The sequence below is a fragment of the Ailuropoda melanoleuca genome, chromosome 7, assembly GCF_002007445.2.
Source record: "Ailuropoda melanoleuca isolate Jingjing chromosome 7, ASM200744v2, whole genome shotgun sequence".
In the NCBI taxonomy this organism is placed as follows: Eukaryota; Metazoa; Chordata; class Mammalia; order Carnivora; family Ursidae; genus Ailuropoda; species Ailuropoda melanoleuca.
The window spans coordinates 51,942,074-51,961,066 of NC_048224.1; the positions used below are offsets into that span (position 1 = coordinate 51,942,074).

The following is an 18,993-nucleotide window of genomic DNA, read 5'->3' on the forward strand; positions in this document are numbered from 1 at the left end:
TATTCTCTGCGATTGACTTACAAAGTGAGCTAACAACCAATATTTAGAGAATACATTTTTGTGACATGCCCTTTAAAGGTTAATATTAAATCTGAGATCTGGGTAATTTATGGCACTGGTACTTCGCAGACGCGTCAAGTGAGACGGAAGGGAGCGCCCTCCCTGGTTTCTCCAAATCAAGGTGGGTGTCCCTTCAGGCCTTGGTTCTGCTTCAGAACTTTCTCTTCATATCACCGTGGTCCAGAGAGCTTGTCCACTAGAGCTGAGTTTTGGGAAAGGTGAGACGCTGCTTGCAAGAGAAGCCATTTCCCAGGGCAGAGTTTCTGGAAAATGATGCAGTTTGGAAACGCAGGGCTGTAGAGGTCCGGTGTGTGTGCTCTTGTGCCCCATCCCAACTGCAGGCATGAGTCCGTGGTCTCCTGGCGTTCCAGGCCCAGCCGTGGGGACCGGCAGAGCCTGCCCACCTCAACCGGATGTTACAGGTCTAGCTACGAGAGGGGGACGAGGGCAATTCACTTTTGAATTGGGAAGTTCAGTATTTGAGCTTTCTGTAAAGCAAGAAAAATAAAAATGCCTCTTTCTTCTCTTCAAATTAAGTTTTATTGTTATGACCTGGTTCGAATGCACACAAGCAGAGCGATCTTCCGTAAGCATAAGCTGCGTTTTGGTGGCTGTCGGGCTTTCCGTGGACGTACCGTTTTATTTGGCCTGTACCTGTCTGTCACTGCGCCTGGTCTCTTGGAACCATGCAGCAGCTCAGGGAAGCTGAAACCTGAGCCGGGCAGCCTCTCCCACGGTGTCTGCACCCCCTCCCGTCTCAGCTGCGGTTCTCTCCTTCACTGGGCGATGCCCAGGCCCTGGGGAATTCGATCCCACTAGTCAAGGTCGGAAGAACTCTGTGCTGTTACGTTTCAGACCGTTTTTCTTTAACCAGTAGGTGATCTCTTTTCAAATCTTAAATGTAGAATGATGTTCTGCTTTTCCATTTGGGTGATGCTACCGTCCTGTTGGCAAAGTACTTGGGCAGTTAGACAATTAAAAGCTTCCTTACTGGTTGTGGAATCATGACATTTGAAAATGAACAGCCAAGATCCCCGAAGTGGGTGTGTTTGTTTTGGCCGTGGGGGCGTCCCCTTTGAGAGTGCCAGGGACGCTGCAGGGTGGTTCCTGGACACCTTCCGCCTCCGCCCACCTTCCATCCCTTTCCTGCCCTTCTTGATAAGACTCTTCTGCTGCCGTCTGTGGAGGACCTTTTCCTTTCTCGGAGGAAGGCATCCCCACCTCACCATTCATATGGTGGGAAGGCAGTGCACTTGGAAGATCTCCCTTTCTGCACCAGCTGTGCCATTTACCAGCTCTGTGGCCCCAGCAAGTCCCTTCCCTTGTGCGCGTCAGGGCCCTTCGGCAGGGTGGGTGTGGTGACACCTCCCAGGGCCGTTCGGAGACTTAACCTGGACTGTGTGTGAGTGCCTGACACACTCTTCTTCCCCAGACTGACACAGCCTGGTGCAGTGCTCCAGAGATTGGTGGGCCAGTCAGTGCCGGCTTCAGACATACAGAAGCCTGGGACGCCTTCTCTCCCTGCCCTTTGGTTCCAGAACGGAGAGGCATCTAACCAGAACCTACTATTGCCCTTCGTGATTGTTGCTTTTCAGAAGCTTTTGTGAGTAGAATCTGGACGAGGGCTAGAGAAGTCAGCTAGAAACCAGCGGTTACCTACAATGGGTTGGAAATGACACCCTCTGGGGCTTAATAAAGGTCTCAGATCACCAGTACATATTTAATACGATGATTCTGAGATAGAAGAATGTCCAGTGGGGAGATTTTAGACCTCACCTAGCCCAGGGCTGCTCTAACTTAGTAGCACCTGAGAATCACCTGGTAGCAGTAAAAAGCCACTAACGCCTGGGGCCATGGTCAGACCAAGTAACTCAGAACCTCCTTGGGGAGGAACAGCGGGCGGAAGGCAGTTTTTAAAAGTCACAGATTGGGGACGCCTGGGTGGCTCCATAGGTTAAGCATCTAACTCTTGATTTTGGCTCAGGTCATGATCTCAGAGTCCTGGGATCGAGCCCCACATCTGGCTACACACTCAGCAGGGAGTCTGGTTGAGATTCTCTCTCTTGCCCTCTGCCCCTCCCCATGCTTGCGCATGCCCTCTCTAAAATAAATAAATCTTTAAAAAAAAAAAAAAAGAAAAGTCACAGATCAGCACCAGCTGAGTCACCCAGCCCAGGCCCTCCCTCTCAGATGAGGACACTGAGCTGCAACTGACGTGCACATGGGCCTGGAGGCCAGCTCTCTTCTCTGTCACTGTGTCAGCTGGTACCGTATCCTTCTCCGTGCGTCCTATCTGGAAGTTTGTGATGTTGGCAGGACCCAGCTGGGATCACCTGCTTACGGTGCTGCTTGCTGGGTTTTCTTACTGTAAAGTTACTGTTTTTCCTCTTGCAATTAATATGTCATCAGTGGGAAATACTTTGGGACTATGTAAAGAGTTCATTCCTCATCAAATTATCCATTGATTTTTATAACTCCCATCATCCCTTCAGTGTGAGTTGGCGTTTTATTTTAAGGATGAGCTTCCCCTCATCCTCGGTTTGTGCACGTCAGTGTGGACTGGGGGGTTCTAATTCATGTTGTCATTATTTATGTGGACACTCAAATTGTTCCATATTAGCCGGCAGGAGCCCCTTTGAGCTGGCTTCTGGGTCCTTCTGCTGAGTTGCCGTGATTCTTTGAGGATGTCTTACTTTCTGGTGCAGCAAGACGTCCCAGGCTAGTTCCTTCCCTGCCTCCCCCTCCCTCAGCCATTTCTCTAAAGAGCCTCTGAATCTTTCAGAGGAGAACACTAGAACCCAAAACTCTGGGCACTAGGTGTGCTCACGGCTTCAGGGCCATCAGCAGATAGAAAAATAGGTCCATTTGTGCATGTCTGTGTACACACATATGAATGCATGTGTGTATAAACACACACCTCTTTGTGTTGCTGTATCTATATCTAGTTATTAAACCAGGCTCACACCAACACCTCCGGCCATCCAGCATCACAGAGCACGTTTGAATCTTCTTCCGGTTGTTCGTCTGACTTCTCTTGCAACACACGAACGTCAGATGTTAACATTCCTCAGAACCCTGAGCTGGGCCTGCCCTCTTCTCACCACACGCTCTTCCCAGAACTTATCTTCTCTCGTGCCTCAGTCACTGGCAGGCTGCACGCCCCACATCCTCCCCCCGGCCGCCTCACGTCTGTATTTCCCATCCAGGCAGTCCTTACCAACCAGTCTTGCATCTTGCTCATCATGTCCCAACCGTGTTGACTGGCATCTCCCCCGGGTTGTCTCACAAGCCCCTCAAACCCAACAGAACCAAGAGAGACCCCACCAGCTTACCCCACGTGTCTCCCAGGTTCCCAGGCCTCCACTCACCCGATGGTTAAGCCAGAATCTCAGGGTCACCCTTGTCTCCTCGCCCTGGAAAGTAGTGAAACTACCACAGCCAGTGGCCAAGTCTCTTGGTTCTGCATCTGAATACCCCTCGATCTGTCCCCTCTTCTCCATTCTTACTGTCACAGTCCTAGACACCACCACCAGCATCCCTCCTCCCTGGTGGTCCTGCCTCCAGCCTCACTCCCTCTAATCCACGCTTCTCTCCACAGCCAGGAAGCCATTCCTAAAACATAAACATGACCATGTCTCTCTCTAGCTCAAAAACCCTTCAATGGCTCCCCAGGGACCTCATGGTGACCTGCAGCCCACTTAAAATGGCAGCCAGGCTCCTGATCAGCTGCCCATTGGTTGTCTCTCCACTCTTACTTCTGCCCAGCTGTTAAAAAGACCAACATAACATCTACAGCTACCGACATAGGAACTCTCTGACGGTTGTTGAAAAACACATTGTAGAACAGTTATATGCCGTGATACTATTTTTATGAGAGGCACAGACACATACAAAACAAAATTCTGTATTTCTTCTGTATGCAGGCACGTCTGCACATGCATAGCAACGGGCTGGGAGAACCCCAGGCACTGTGCAGAGACCACGTCCAGGGCTAGCCCTGAGGAGGGTCCGGGATCAGGGCTCTGCATTCAGGAGCACTTGAACTTAGCTGTGCTATTGGAATTGTTTGTTTAGGAAATGTATTCCTTTATTGAATACAATTTTAAAATACACAGGTCTTCCTTATCTCACTATGGGTTTACATCCCAATAAGCCCATAGTCAGTTGAAAATGCGTTTACTATGCCTACCCTACCGAGCATCCTAGCTCAGCCTAGCCCACCTTAGATGTGCTCAGAACCACTTACAGTTGGGCAAAATCATCTGACAAAAGCCTATTTTATGCTTAAGTGTTGAATATCTTTTGTAATCTATTGAATACTGTACTGAAAGTGAAAACCAGGACAGCTGGATGGGGACAGAATGGCCGTCCGTGTATGTGCTGTTGACCCTCGTGGTCCCCTGGCTGCCTGTGAGCTGCCGCTGCCCTGCACCATGAGAAAGGACCGAACCGCTCATCGCTAGCTCAGGGAAGGGTCAAAATTCAGAATCTGAAGTACGGCTTCCACTGAATGTGTATCACTTTTGCACCATCATGAAGTCGAAAACTCGTAAGTGGGACCATCCTGAGTCGGGCCTGCCTGTGTGTGAGTTGGTTGAGAAGGTGACGGAGAGCCTGTAAGGGGAGGCGCGCCTGCCTGCCTGCATGGCCGGACCCCCCCAGCAGGCGGCGGTGGTATCTGCCCCTTGGCCAGCAGCTCCGACCCTTCAGCAGCTGGAGGCCGGGCCGTCCTAGGTCAAGGCTCGGCCTCCATCCACGGCTGGCTGTGGATTAAGCTGCTGTTCACACCACGCCTGTGCTCTGGAGGAGTGTGGTCGCTCCTAATAGCAGCAAACCTTCGTTGGCCCTCGGTCTGCTTCTCCCTCTGCTTTTAGAGATCCCCTCTTGTTAGTCTCCAGCTCGTGTAGGGGTTTCTGTGTGTGTACTGCACTGTGGGACGGCAGGCGTGCGCCCATGGCAATTGCCACGCAATGCCTCTACAACTGAGGCGCCTTCTCACTCACGTGGAAAAGTGGCACTTAGTTGGATTTTATCTTTACCTCGAGCAAAATGCAATACGTGTCTACCCCAAGTCACCAAATATTCATGAAGTTTCAGAAAGCATTTCTGCAGAGGGAGGGTGTTCTTGTTCATGGACCTGGCGTTTCTCGTGGCTGTGCAGTGTGGGGCAGCCATGCGTGGCCCCACCGCTCCAGACTCGTGCCCTCCCAGCTCCCACGGCTCAGACAGCAGCCACTGGGCCCCCGAGGGGCAGCTCTGGAAGGAGGACGGGGGAGTGCAGGGCCCTCAGTTTCCTCCCAGGATACTGGGGATGTGGAGACATGAAGTGGGCCACATAGCTAAAGTGACACTTCCTGGCAGGTGCTCTGTATGGGGGACGGGGAGGCTTCCCCACTCATAGAACCTGAGAGAATATTCATTTGTGGGGCAAAGTCACTTTTATTTTGAAGAGTATGGTGTTTCTGACTAACCTGGCAAGTTAACCCCCAGACACCCAAGGGCAGTGTGCTTCACTTTGCTTTTGGGGCTCTTTTCCAGGGGATGTTAAGCAGGCTAGGCCCAGCATGGGCCTTGCTCCTACAGTTGAGCTTGACCTGTGACCCCAGAGATGGCAGATGCCAGGGAGAGCCATGGTCGGGGGGAACCCTCTGAGGTAGTCCTGGGCAGGCATCGCTTCCACACCTCCAGAAGCCTCTGGATGGGGACTCACAGCCCACAGCTTACAGAATTTAATGTGGCTGCATTTACGTTTTGTTGTAAAAGCAGCTCGAAAACTAAAAAGGTCGGCTTCCTTGGAAGGACATTCTCCCCAGCTCGTGATGATGGTGAGAATGAGCAGGTGGTTACCAGGGGCTTTAAACGTCACAGCCATCCAGGTAGGGTTCTTTCCTTCCTTCTACAGCTGAGGAAAGAGAGGCATAGAGAGAGTAAACACTTGTCCTGAGTCCGAGGTGGACCCGGCCTGAATCACGCCTCTGAGAAGCAGGGCCTGCTTGGCGTCTGCGAATCGCCCGTAACTACCACGTGCTGAGCGCCTGCTGCCGGTCAGGCTATGCTCGGCCCTCTCTCCTCTGCAGACTCAGCCCCTTGGCCGTGGTTCTCCTTCTTTGACAGGTGCAGGTCTGACTCAGGCCGAGTGGCTTGCCCGAAGCCCCACAGCCAGCCAGTGGCTGAGCCCAGCTCGGGGCTCACACGCGTCTGACTCGGGCGTCCGCTCCCTCCTCCCCACGGCGCCATCGGCCTCAGGAGGTCACTGTGGCCCATAAGTAGTTCTTTTGGCTTTTGAATAACCAACAAAACACATTACTTAGGGGATCTAGAAGGGAGTTGTAGGCCTAGTGTGGACTCAATTGGAATGTCACTGAGCAGACAGTCTTGGAGGCATCCACACGTCTTCCAAGGAATAGCCCCAGTGAAATCAACAAGACGGCAAAACAGGCTTGGTGTTTCAGTTTGCATATGAGTTTTGAGAAAAGGCCTTGAGATCTTGAGGTGTTGGCATCTTTCCCATCACAAATTGTAAAGGACCTTTGAAGCCATGGGGAAGGAGAGAAGAGCGAGCCAGGTTGCTGATTATTTACGAGCAAGTAGCCAGGGTTAAAGGCCTCCCCCCATTCCAGCTGTATTTAACTTTATTCTGAAAACGACTACCTGCCAGTAAAGCCACATCATTCACTACCATCTCTGCAAGTACGTCTGAGGTGCTGTGACCAGTTCACAGAATCCTGCTTGACAGCTGTAAGCAGATGACAGTTGAGATGCCAGAAATGGAGTCTTTCTCTTAATATTACTTTTTTTTTTTTTGGCCACATGATTTTAAGACCTTTTATCAAGCATGTTGAAATTAATACATACATCGATTAGAGTATTTCCCCCTTGAGATGTCAGTGAGGGAAGGGGTGAGCAACTGTGGGTATCCACAGGCAGTGGGGCGGCCCTGGATCCGGAGCCCTTGGGAATGAGTCACCGGTGGGTTCGAGTCGAGCGCTGGGAAATCTGGAAGTGTGCGCCCTGGGGGCAGAATCAAGGGATGGCTGAGGGGACTGCCTTGGCAAGTACAAGTATGGTTCCCACATGAAGGAGAGATAACGGAAACTGTAATAACCCTATCCCGTTGCCAGGCAGAGCTCCCGTGGCGTCCTAGCAGGGCTGTCTGTGCAAGCAGGCGACCGATGTTATGTCCAAACAAATACAGCACATGAATTGGACTCCTTCCCCGAGAACAGCAAAGTCAGGTATTCGGGTCAGTTGGGGAAAAAAAGAACCCCCCCTTTCTCCTCCTTTAAAATCGGGGGCGGTGTTAATACAGCAGATGAGAGCTTTATTTGTTTAACCCTTGCAGATTCCGTAAGCATCCACAATCCTCTTGACTTGTAGTGCCTGATTGTAAAAAGAACAGTTGAATGAGCTCATTGTTTCCTGGTTTTTTCCTTTAATGTATTTTACAAACACTCCGGTGACAGGCCTGACACCCTGATTTCTATGTGCTCGCACTTCAGGTTGGGATTACAGCATTAATAACAGAGCTTCATGCATCATGCCATTTTTAAGCATGATCGTTATGATAAAGGGTATATACTTAATTACAGGCCTGCTTAATTACAGCTCTGTTGAAGCTCGTTTGTTTAGGAGAATGCTAATTGCACTACGGAGCCCGCGGCACATCCTCGCTCTCATCTGTACGCCGCTCCGTGCCGTGGATCAGCGTTTTGTTAAAACTGCCACCAAAAACAAAATTTAAAAAAGAAGAAGAAAACAGCGTCCTGGTACTAAAAGGAAGGCTGCCTGGACGTGGCTTTAGGTCCGAGTGGACACCACCATTTGCGGAGCCGGGGGGCCACCCTCTCTTGTGACTGCGGTCCCTGTCACCCTCATGCAGCCTCCTGAGAGCGTCTTCTCCCCATTTCACAGACAGGGTAGCTGAGGCTCACGGTGGTGGGGCGGCCAGCTGGACCACACACTCATGCCTGCGGAGTTGGAGGTGAGGCTCAGGGTGTTGCCCTCCCAGGCCCGCCCTCCCACCATACCCCTGCAGCGCCTCCGCCACCCCAACTCTGTGCTCGACTCCTGGCTCCGGCAAGCCACCTGACTGCTCTAAGCCTCGGCTTCCTGGAGGATGACTTGCAAGCGATTGTGCTGAGACTGAAGTGACTCGATGCGTGTTCATGCTCACTGCCCAGCATGCAGCCAGCAAACGTGGATTTCCTGTCCTCCTCTCTCTTCTGTAGAACTAGGCCTCAGAAGCAGTTCTGTTACCTCCAAGGTTTGGGGGCGGCCTGGGTCATGTCACACTGGGAGCCGAGGGGTCTGGAGAGGTGACTGCCGTGTGCCCCAGGAAGGCCAGCTTGGGTGCCAGCAAAGAAGGGACAGGCGCTGTCCCTGCTTCTGGGTTATGACCACGGACCGATCTGGCGGAGTCCGCCTGGGATCTCAGGCTGACTGGGAGGGCAGGTTGGGAGATGAAAATATACTCTCTGAGAGCGGGGTCCCTTCGCTCACAGCTCTCCCACCAGCTGCCCCGCGCGTGTCCCTCTGAGTAGACTCAGCGATAGACTGAAGGCTAGAGTGACTGTCACAGTCTCTGAGCGCTAAAGAATAGTGAAGACAAAATACTGGCTTCAGCTAGGGGAGAAAGAAAGAAAGGAGGAAACGTGGCTCCCCCATGAGAAGCCAGGATGGAGATGATTTATGAACACTCTTTCGGAACACATGAAAAATATGTGCCATTGATTTTAAGAATTATGTTTGGCAAATCTCTAGATATTTTAAAATATGGAATGGCTGCCCAGATAAAGAGAGTAGAAATGGATGTTATGGAATTAGAAGGGGATTCGGCAGTCCCACGGATCAGCTTTCCACCCAACACACAAAATCTCTCCCTAGCTCCCCAACACGCGGCCCCTGCCTGGCCCCTGCTCAGTCAGCTCGCTCATCCTCCCTTTCGTCCTCACCAGGGGAAGGAGCCATGCCTCTAGCCCTCACCCTGAGGCAGCTCTGAGAATATGCGCGGGCCTGATTACGCTCACCTTTGAGTCTTATCTGGACCAGATCTGGCTGCACCTCCCCATGTGCAGGCACGGCACCAGGTCCTAGGGGGCCGGGCAGGAGGTGGCGGTGAACAAAAATGGACAGGATGATGCCTTCCTGGAGCATCAGGCCTGATGGCTTCCTCCCTCTCCTCGTGTGGTTTCACTTCAGGTCCCCCACCATCCTGGGACTCCTCGTAGGCCACATGCAAGGACCCTCTGACTGTTGGTCCCCGCACTGGACTCAGACTCAAGCCCAGAGCAGACCAAGATGGCGGCTCCCTCCCGTCGCTCACCATGGCACCTTCCCGCCTCGCTTTAGATAGTCAGATCGCATTCCTGCCTCACGCAACTACAAACAAGTCTTTTTTCATAACTTCTGCTGTTATTCCACGTCTTTCATTCCATCTAATACCTTTGGTTTTTAAGACCTAAAGTACAGGACTTACTAGCACTGACCTGTAATAAATCCCATCCTTAAATTTAGACCATGATCCCAGTTTGGGGGGATCTTCATTGGACTTCTCGCAGTTAGCCAGCTTAGAGACTGTCCTCCCAGACTCCCCATCAGCCACATCCGAGATAGGCCTACTATGTATGTCTTCATTGAACTGATCGATAATGCCCTGGGTACCTTCCAGAGAGGTCAGTTGAGGTCAACCTCAATCTATTAATCAGCTTCTTGAGCACCTCGTCCGACCAGTTATGGATTCTCCTTCACTTAACATTGTTCAGCCATATTTCTCTCTCTTGCCCACATGGGTAACATAAGAAATTTTATCACGTGTTTTGCTAAAATCCACATTCTTTCAGCATACCATAATCTTTGATATACTAGATTTTTTAAATAAATGAATTTTGGCCAGCAGACTATCTGTTCAGCAAACTTGTACTGGCTCCCCTTTCCAGGGGCTCCTTGCACGGGTGAGAGCATCCCGTTCCTCTCACCAGCTCCATCGGGAGCTTTCAGCCCATAGGACCCTATCCACTCGCTTTCTTTTCTTCTAAGACTGTTGAGGTCTGTTTTCTAGGAGAATAGGAGAAGGATCTGACTATGCTCATCTTTCTATCATGAACTTTAAGATAAAGTGGAAATTTATCCCAAGGTTCCCATCTCTCTCCCATCACCAGGCAGCTCCCTTTGCGGGTCAGACTGGGTCTGATTGGTCCTCCCCACCATCTCCTCTGCCACCGAGCCTGTTAGGAGGGCACTGGCCGTGGGGCCGAGCCAGGCCAGCATAGCCCCGAAGGCCACCCTGAAGGCCGTTGCTGCCTTTCTCATACTGTCTCGGGGGTGCCTCCTCCCTTTCTTCTCCCCAGAAGGGTTGTCTTTGGTGTGGTCCGTAAGGATGTCACTTCTGGTATTCTGCCGTCAGCCTCCTCGAGAAGTTGCTCTGTGAGGAAATTACCTTTGAGTCTACCCCGGGGACCAGAGGGAGCGCCTTCACCAAATACCTTCGTCGTTCAGTTGGCGGGTTGCCCCTTGGCCCCAACAAATCCCCGCCGTTCTCCAGGTCTGGGAGTGAGGATTTCACCTGGGGAATGAGGTGTTGGGGTAAGGGGCTGTATGCGAACAGGAGGCACTTCTGAATGAAACCCCCTTCCGGCAGCTCAGAAACTCTATGGGGTGTGGCTGTGCACGGTCTCTACTCGCTTCCCCTAGTCTGTCTTAGAAGCTAAGACGGGGCTTTTTGGAAATGCTGTGTGTGTGCGTGTACACACATATGTACACACGCACACACACATATTTGTAAAAATATGTATTAATTACCTGTTCTGTAAAGGTGTATTTTTTTTAAAGATTTTATTTATTTATTTGACAGAGATAGAGACAGCCAGCGAGAGAGGGAACACAAGGAGGGGGAGTGGGAGAGGAAGAAGCAGGCTCATAGTGGAGGAGCCTGATGTGGGGCTCGATCCCATAACACCGGGATCACGCCCTGAGCTGAAGGCAGATGCTTAACCGCTGTGCCACCCAGGCGCCCCTGTAAAGGTGTATTTTTATACTATATATATATATATATATATATATATATATACACACACGCACACACATAAAAACGCTATTGTTAGTATCCAAGTTTTACAAGTCCCTTTTCTGGATCTTTTTCTCCTCAATTTTTATTTGTAGCCCTCTAGGTCCCAAGGGTCAATCTGGGCAAACCTGCCCTTCCCTTCCCCCATCATAACCCACAAGGCAGAAACGCAACATTCCAGGAGGCCTGGCCACCACGGTCCAGAAAGCCAGTCTTCTCTTTCTAGATCTTTCTTTTTCAAAGACATGACTGTCAGTTGGAAGGAGAGAGAAACACACACTCTTGGAAGATAGAGGGAGAGTACTGAGTGGTAGGAGTACAGGGTGTTGCCCTGGAGTGGGGGACATGCTGTGAAACTAGGGAACAGTGGTCGTTGCTCAACACTGTGAACCGACCAGGTGCTGGCAAAAGTGTTCACTCTAAAATGGTTGATTTTATATTAGGTGAATTTTAGCTGAACAAAATTTACTAAATTTTTACTAATGTGCTAAAAAAATTTTAAGAACCAAAATTCCCCTCCTCCCTGCTTAAATCTCCCCAGTTCCTAGAGATGATTCCCAGACTTCTTCCAGAAACCCATGGCTTTTGTCAGCAGCTCACCAAACCCTCAGGGGGTTCCATACATGCCCCAGGCCGAGCCCCCATACACAGGACTGTTCTGTGGGAGCAGCTGCTCTCCGGCCCCTGCTCCCCTGAGCCCCTCTGGGCCCAGCCCAGGGCCAGGGACACGGGAATGCAGCGGCGACTAACACGTGAAGTGCCAGGAAGCCCACTGCCTGAGAGGAGATGTGGCTGTGGCCGGGGACCCAGGGAGGAGGTGAGGGGACGCCTCTGGGAAGGCTCGCTGCAGGAGAGGCACTCAGAACAGACCTCAGAAGAACAGCCAGGTGTCGACATAAGGGGTGTGAGGGGAAAGGGCCTTACGGGCCATTGAGGACCCCCTCCTTGGTAATCCTGCTGTGTGGGGCACTGGTGTGGCTGCCAGCCTTGGACTGGACGGGAGCCACCTCTCTGCCTCACTCCTGCTCTCCGTGCTCCCCGGGCCTCTCATTTCTGGGGGTGATCCGGCTGTGGAAGGTCACCCTACTTCCCCATCAGGATACGAGTTCTCTAAACACACACTGACATTCAGACGGAAGCTCTGTCAGCAGCGAGGGGGAGTTCTTGACCTATCTTACTGGAAACCCCCAGGTGCTAATAAGGTCTTTAAAACAAAACCAAGTAGTGAACGATCAGGGTGGGACGTGCTGAAGACACGCTTGCCGAAAACTACTCACCAGGCCTTTGGTCAGAGCACTTCCTGAGGGCAGTACGTGGGGCATGTGAAGGGAGCTCTGCTGTGGGCGCTGCCGTCGGTCTAGCGGACAGAAAGAAGCAGGAACAAGGAGCGTGTGTGCAGATGTCTGTACGGAGAGCTGAGTGCCGTGGCCCTGGCAGGTGACAGCCGCAGGCTTGTGGGATTTAAAGGAGAAGCGGAGTAGGCTGTGGCTTCCAGCCCTGGACGTGGGATGGCCAGGAGCAGGGTGGCGCGTGACTGATGAGTGGGAGGGCGCAGCAAGGAGCGGGTTTGGGGAGAAGGCGGTGGCGGGTATGACTGGACGATTCACGCACACACACACTTCCTGGCCGCTAGGTCTGATCAGAAGGAGCTGGTGGAAGGGACATCTGGAGACTTCAGGAGGATGTGATAATGGTCATCAAAACCTTAAAATATCCTGGTCTGGAGGAGGCAGATTTGTCCTCAGAAATTCTGTTTATACCCAGTGGAAGGGCCAGAGGATTTGGAGTCCCTGCTTGCTACCTGGGTGCCCTCGGCAGGCCCCGATCTGTGAAATGACGGCAGGTGCTGAGTGGTACCTGCCAATGCGTCCCCATGGCACCGGGAAGGGGCAGGGGTCAGGGGTCAGAGTGCCTCGTGGGGTAGGCCTTAGCCCACCGCTGGAGTTGGGCAGATTGGTGATTGCCAGGAAGGGGGGCCTCTTCTTGGATCTTGGGTGGGACCCTGTCCTGTCGCTCTCTAGAAGGCGTGTGGCCTTTCAAGGGTCATCTGTTCAGGGATGGGTTTTCCCAGCACGTGTGCCCTGATGTCACTTGTATGTCTGCACGTGTGACATGCTGTACGTTACGTGGGCTTCCTTTCTGGAGAAGTGTCACACTGTTCCTGGCCCTTAGCCAGTGCTCCCCCAGGCAGTCCCAGCAGCTTGCAGGGGCCCAAGGTGGGGGAAGGCCCCCGACTGTGGATGCCTCCGTCTGAGCCCGGGCAGCAGCCTTCCAAAGAGAGGAGGCTTCCAGGGGGCAGCCGGGGCCGGCTGTGCTCTTCCCTTTTCTTCAGACTTACCAGACGAGGCTTCGTTTTTCCTTCCCTGAAATCCATTATGAACAGAGCTTAAGATGAGCCATGTGGCTCAGCTTGCTGATCAGAGAGGATTTGTCCCACACCTCTTCTCTTTCTCTTATTTTTCTCCTGCCTTTCTTCTTTCTGCTTCTGCGAGTCTTCTTTCTTAGGACTGAAAGAAATTGTCTGCCCCTCAGATACCAGAGAAGCCCCCATCTTAGATGGTGGGGGAAGCAGAGACCATCACTTCCCAAGGAACCCACTCACCACGCCTTCCCCGTGTCCTCCCAAAGCGGAATGGGCCGGAAGACCTCCGGACTGTGGGAAAGGAACAGCACCACTGACCCCGGTGTTTTCGTTTGCTAGGGACCCATTTCCATCTTTCTCTCGTGTCCCATTAAAACCAGCAGCCTGGTGCCTCGAGTCAGCCTCGAAGCCCGGGACTAGGAGACAGAGTCAACCATGCCGGCTGTGCAGTGGCCCACCCACCTGCTCTGTGCCCGACGCTGCACGCACCTCCAGCTCACACGCGCCCCGGCTCACACGCGCCCCGGCTCACACGCGCCCCGGCACGCGCACCCCGGCTCGCCCCGGCTCACGCACGCCCCGGCTCACGCACGCCCCGGCTCACGCGCGCCCCGGCTCACACGCACCCCGGCTCATACGCACCCTGGCTCACATGCACCCCAGCTCACAGGCCCTGCCATCCTCCTTTAAAAAAAAAAAAACAAAAAGATTTTTATTTATTTAAGGGGGAGAGAGAGACAGCGACAGAGATAATAAGAGAGAGAGCAGAAGTGGAGAGGACAAGCAGGGAGCCCGACAGGGGGCTCGATGCCAGGACCCCTGATACCAACTGAGCCACCCAGGCACCCCCTGCCTTCCTCCTTTTAAACATAACTTAAACTCACCGAAACCCACAGCTAGGATTCAAACCCAGTCTTTCTGACTCTAAAGTCACTCTCTCCAACCTAGACCTTTTCCTGTGGGCCTGGCAGCCTGGGGTATGGCATCACTCTCAGCGGAGAAAATGAGTCCCCAACACGCTCCCTGCCCACCTCACAGAGCACCACTTTGTCCCTCCCCGTCTGCGTGCACCTCTGTCCTGCCACCAACCCCTCCGGAGCTCCCACCACTTAGAGGTCGGAGGCCAGGCTCCCAGGGTGGGCTCTGGACCCTTCTCTGCCCCCACAGCTGTGTCTGTACTTCTGTATGGGGCTCCGGGGACGTGCACAGCATTGCCCCCCAACCAGGTGTGTGTCCTGGGTGCAGGGGGGTGCCTCTGCCCACGCCACCCCAGGGCCCCACTCATCTGTGCCCATGTCGGTTTGTACAGTCAGCATCTCAAGTCACTGAACACCACTGGTGTCCTCAATGCCATTTTCTCTTTTTCTGTTCTTTTCCAGCAATGGATGGTGTGCCTTTTATGATTTCAGAGAAGTTTTCTTGTGTTCCAGAAAGTGTAAGTATTATGCATGTTGGCCCTTCCGTGCTGCCACCCCCAGCCTGTGCGCTCCCTCTGCTCAGCACGCAGGCCCCTCCCGGCGACCCTCACACCCCTGCCCTCATGTTGTCCCGATGTCAGGGCTTCCTGTCTGGGTCCCTCCAGCTAACGCTGCACACAGTAGGGTGCTCGAGGAGTGACAGAAGAGCAGGGATGAGGCACAGGGAGGGAGCAAGACGGACTAGCAGAGAGACTCCGATTCAGCCATAACAGAGCCTTTTTGTTTCAAATGTGATAGTAAATTGGGCTGAACTTCACTAAGTCATGAATGTTCTTGGTTTCCAAGTTAAACTTACTAATTTTTGTTCTTTTTTATTTAACCATGACAACATCTCACAGAAAGAAGGCTGCCTCGTTTTTTCATTGTAATTGCTGGGTTCTGTGATAACCAGTCTTGGCTCCGAATTGGAGGGAGGCCTCCGAATGGCAGGGCTGGCGGTTAGTGTGTGCCCGCAGCTGTGGTCGCCCACTCACTGCGGGCCCACAGGGGCCCCACGACACGCACCAGGCGGCTGGGGCCCCTGAGCTCTCTGATGACAAAGGGGCTGCGTGAGCTGGTGAAGGCCAGCACCTAGAGCATGAGCAGTGCCCACCATACCTAGGCTTGCGGGCTGTGGGCTGATGCCGCCGACCCCACCTGGCACTCCGGGGACCCTCTCTCTGATGGCGCCTGCCCCGCCTCCCAGCTATTCAGGCCTGGTCCATGCCGGCTCCACAGACTCGTTTCTGGGTGTTTTTATCCTTTTTGCAGAAGTTTGTTTTGAGTTGCTAATAACCGTGAGGGCCCCAGTTTGGGCACCGGCTAAAGAATCCTTCAGTGTGTTTCTTGGATCCAGCTTAAACCACCCGGCTTGCGATATGACCTGCTCTGTAGTTTCCATTTTCATGAAATATAATAGGCCTCCTCTGAACCCTTCTGATAAGCAGCTTAATCTTGAAAAATGCTCCTGACGTGACATGCGGAGCATGAGTAACTCCAGCCGACGCCACTTGGCCACGTTGCCATGGCGACGCTGGCGCCTCTCCCGCCCCGCTCCCTCGGAGAGGCTGTTCTGTCCTGCGCACCAGCTCCAGTCGGGAAAGTTTAGTGGGGCAGTTAGAGCCTAATGATGCAACAGCTGGACCTCTGCTGGATCGCGGGCAAGCAGCCCCATTCTCACCACTCGGACTGGCAGCAGGAGAGAGCCAAACTGTTTTGTGGCTACTGGCAGAGCAGCCCCGGGAGCTGAGTGCCTCATTCAGTGGCCCTGTCCCAAGATCGCCCTCACAAATGTGCCGCTGCCCAGCGCTGCCGACTCAGCAAGTGCTCAAGGCGGGCAGCTCGGGCCAAGCCCAGTGCTGTGCACCTCCAAGCGCTTCTCTCGTCCGACCCTCCCAGCAGCCCCACCAGGAGAACCCAGCCACGCCGCTCTGAGTGGGAGAGGAAATGATGAGGTGATTTAACCCACGGCTGCCCTATTTTGAATCCAGGTCCGTGGACTCAGGAGCTGGCCTTTCTACCGCACCTGGCAGGAGATCCCCATGGGCTCTAGCTCTGCCCCGACCTCTGGGCTGTGGTGCAGAACGATGAGGGCCTGGGGTTTGTCTGGGACCCGGGTTTCACCTGTTAGTCTCCAGCTGCCAGTTGCTGGCCCCTCTCGGAAATACAGAATGCTGACAGAGCAGGGGCCTCGGGAACAGGGTGCCCACTGCCCCCTTACCTCTCACCGTGCATCCAGCCCCGGCTTCTCTGTGCCTCCAGCTGACTTGCTGCCTCATGTACCTGACTTCTGCTGGCTGGGGGAAAGCCAGCATTTTCAGAGAAGGCTCCCATTGTCATTAAATCATAGAAACCCCCATTAAAATGCAGTGATACCATTTTTCACCACCATCGAGTTCTCAAATGATCATTGATGGGCAGTTTTTTCATTCACCTTGCATCTTCAAAGACCCAGAATTCCCTCCTGCAGTTCCTTAGACCCATCCCATCACACAGATGCCGCGTTCAGGGCGACTGGGCCAAGCCTCGTGCTCCTCCACCCGCCCCCCCCGGCTGCAGAAGGAGCAAACCAGTTTTTGGTCTGAGCAGGGAGAAAGGAGAGACAAAAGTCATCAGTGACTGTCACTGTCGCTCAGGAGGGCTGGACAGATGACTAAGCAGGGGTCCCCACCAGAAGGGTCAAGCCCTGCTATCGCCCAGGTTTTCTGGAATGTTTGCTCACGTTGCTCGTAATCACTTACAGAGTCGGTGGTGGGTTTATGTTGAAAGAGGATAGAGAAAATGCTAGCTCACATAGGGTGGTTTGAGGTGTCACAATTGTTATGCATAAAAGCAAATGTGAAACAGCATTTTGCAGCCCTTTAAAAGGATGACTTGATCTGTATTTGCAGATGCAGCCCTTTGATCTCCTGGGAATCACCATCAAATCTCTGGCAGAAATTGAAAAGGAGGTAAGCAAGCTCTCCAGACTGGGGGCAGGTGGGGCCTGGGCCTGCTTGCTCCCCATGGGGTCTCCGGGCCCCAATAGGGGTCCGTCCCAGGAAGGGGGAGGATGTAGGTGTGGGGTGCCCCTCTGAGGAAAACACTTCCATGTCACTCAGATTTATTCCTTAGAAAAAGAAACTCACTTTTAATGTGTTTATTGCTTCAAGTCAGTTATGACCAACACCTGTGTTCTCTGAAAGCTAGGAGGTTTTAAAATGCCCCCTGTTTTTAAGAGGTGGGGATTGGGGAATGGGCACGGAGTCTCCTTTCTCTCCTCCTGGGGCTCTATTATTTGCCACCAGCAGGGGTTTGGGGACATGTCCGAGGAGCCTCTTCACGATTTAGAGCAAGGATCAGGGTCCGTTCCGTTGTGCTTGATAAGCCAGACCCCACTCGGCAGCCTGGTTCCACATAGTTTGGACGTTTGCCTAACAAAACAGAAAGAAATCCAAGACCAGAGGACTTGTGACAACTCAGAGGAACAAGAGCTGAGATATCGGGACGGAACCGGAGGTCAGACCCGCCCGTGTCTTCCCTGTTTTCATAAGACAGCATGAGAGTGTGTGCGTGTCGTCTTTCATGTGTAGACGGCGGTTAAGCAGTCACATGCTTGCAACCGGCTCTCCTCTGAGAGGCACATTTGTCTCAAAGATGGAAATGGTAGAACCATTTCAATATTCTCAGTTCCTCTGGGTTTTCTCCCGTATACCCAGCTAGCAGAAGCAGGTTGCGTTATTGAAAGATGGCTGAAATCAAGGAGAATTGAATCAATGTAGTACAACAAATTTCTAAACCTGTCATGGCAAAAACAAGACCAAAAAGTCCCCCTTTGTCTTCGATTTTCAGTAAATCCTAAAAACCAACCTGATTGTCATCTATAGGTTTGGGGGGGGATGTGGGGGGAGCAGTAAACTTGGGGGAAGAACGCGACTACAGTAGAGATCCCTGTGTACATGGAGCCCCGTGTCGGCCCTTCTCAAAAGCAAGGCAGCCATGGATGTTTCTACAAACTGCCTTCGTGTGGGGTCCTGCGTAGGGTGGCCCTGGCGGGTGTGTGCAGAAGGCGTGGGAGGGTGGCTTATTCTGGCTGCAGGGGTAGTGCAGGGGCTCGGCCTGTGACCCCTTTAGGATGGACAAGGTCGTACAGACAGACGTCCAACCCAGCCTCACGCTGACTGGGGGCAAGTCATCCCCTCTCTATTTAAAGCCAGGGTAACAGGAGACCGTATCTCCTAGGGTTTTCAGGAACACCACGTGAATATTCATAAACACAGGTGCCCGGCCCCATGGGTTGGAGGCCGTGAGGTGGCTTGTGCTGGACCAAGGAGGCGGCCATCTGGATGGCACGCTTTCCCTTGCCCGTCGTCTGTCCCTGTTTTGTTTTAGCACCTGCTATGTGCTCACCTTCAGCTGGGGGCTCTCCCTGCATTTCCATTGTTTCCCACCCCCCACCTGCCGCTGACCAAGTGGGCGTCATTCCTCCCCATCTCGTGGAACAGAAATTGAGACTCTAGTCTTGCCCAAGACAAGATTGAGACCCAGTGGTCACATTCCAAACCCTGCCCCTT

General features: G+C 52.9%; 1 protein-coding gene across 1 annotated transcript in view; it reads left to right on the forward strand.

Moving 5' to 3' along the window:
- The window catches only part of MVB12B (multivesicular body subunit 12B), a 174,148-nt gene extending 155,872 nt beyond the window's left edge, over nucleotides 1-18,276 (forward strand). Inside the window, exons 9-11 of the mRNA XM_034663731.1 lie at nucleotides 14,864-14,919; nucleotides 17,332-17,391; nucleotides 17,866-18,276. Of these exons, the coding sequence (XP_034519622.1) occupies nucleotides 14,864-14,919; nucleotides 17,332-17,391; nucleotides 17,866-17,982 (233 nt within the window). The 3' untranslated portion in view covers nucleotides 17,983-18,276. The remainder of the gene's footprint in view (nucleotides 1-14,863; nucleotides 14,920-17,331; nucleotides 17,392-17,865) is intronic.
- Nucleotides 18,277-18,993: the final 717 nt, after the last annotated feature.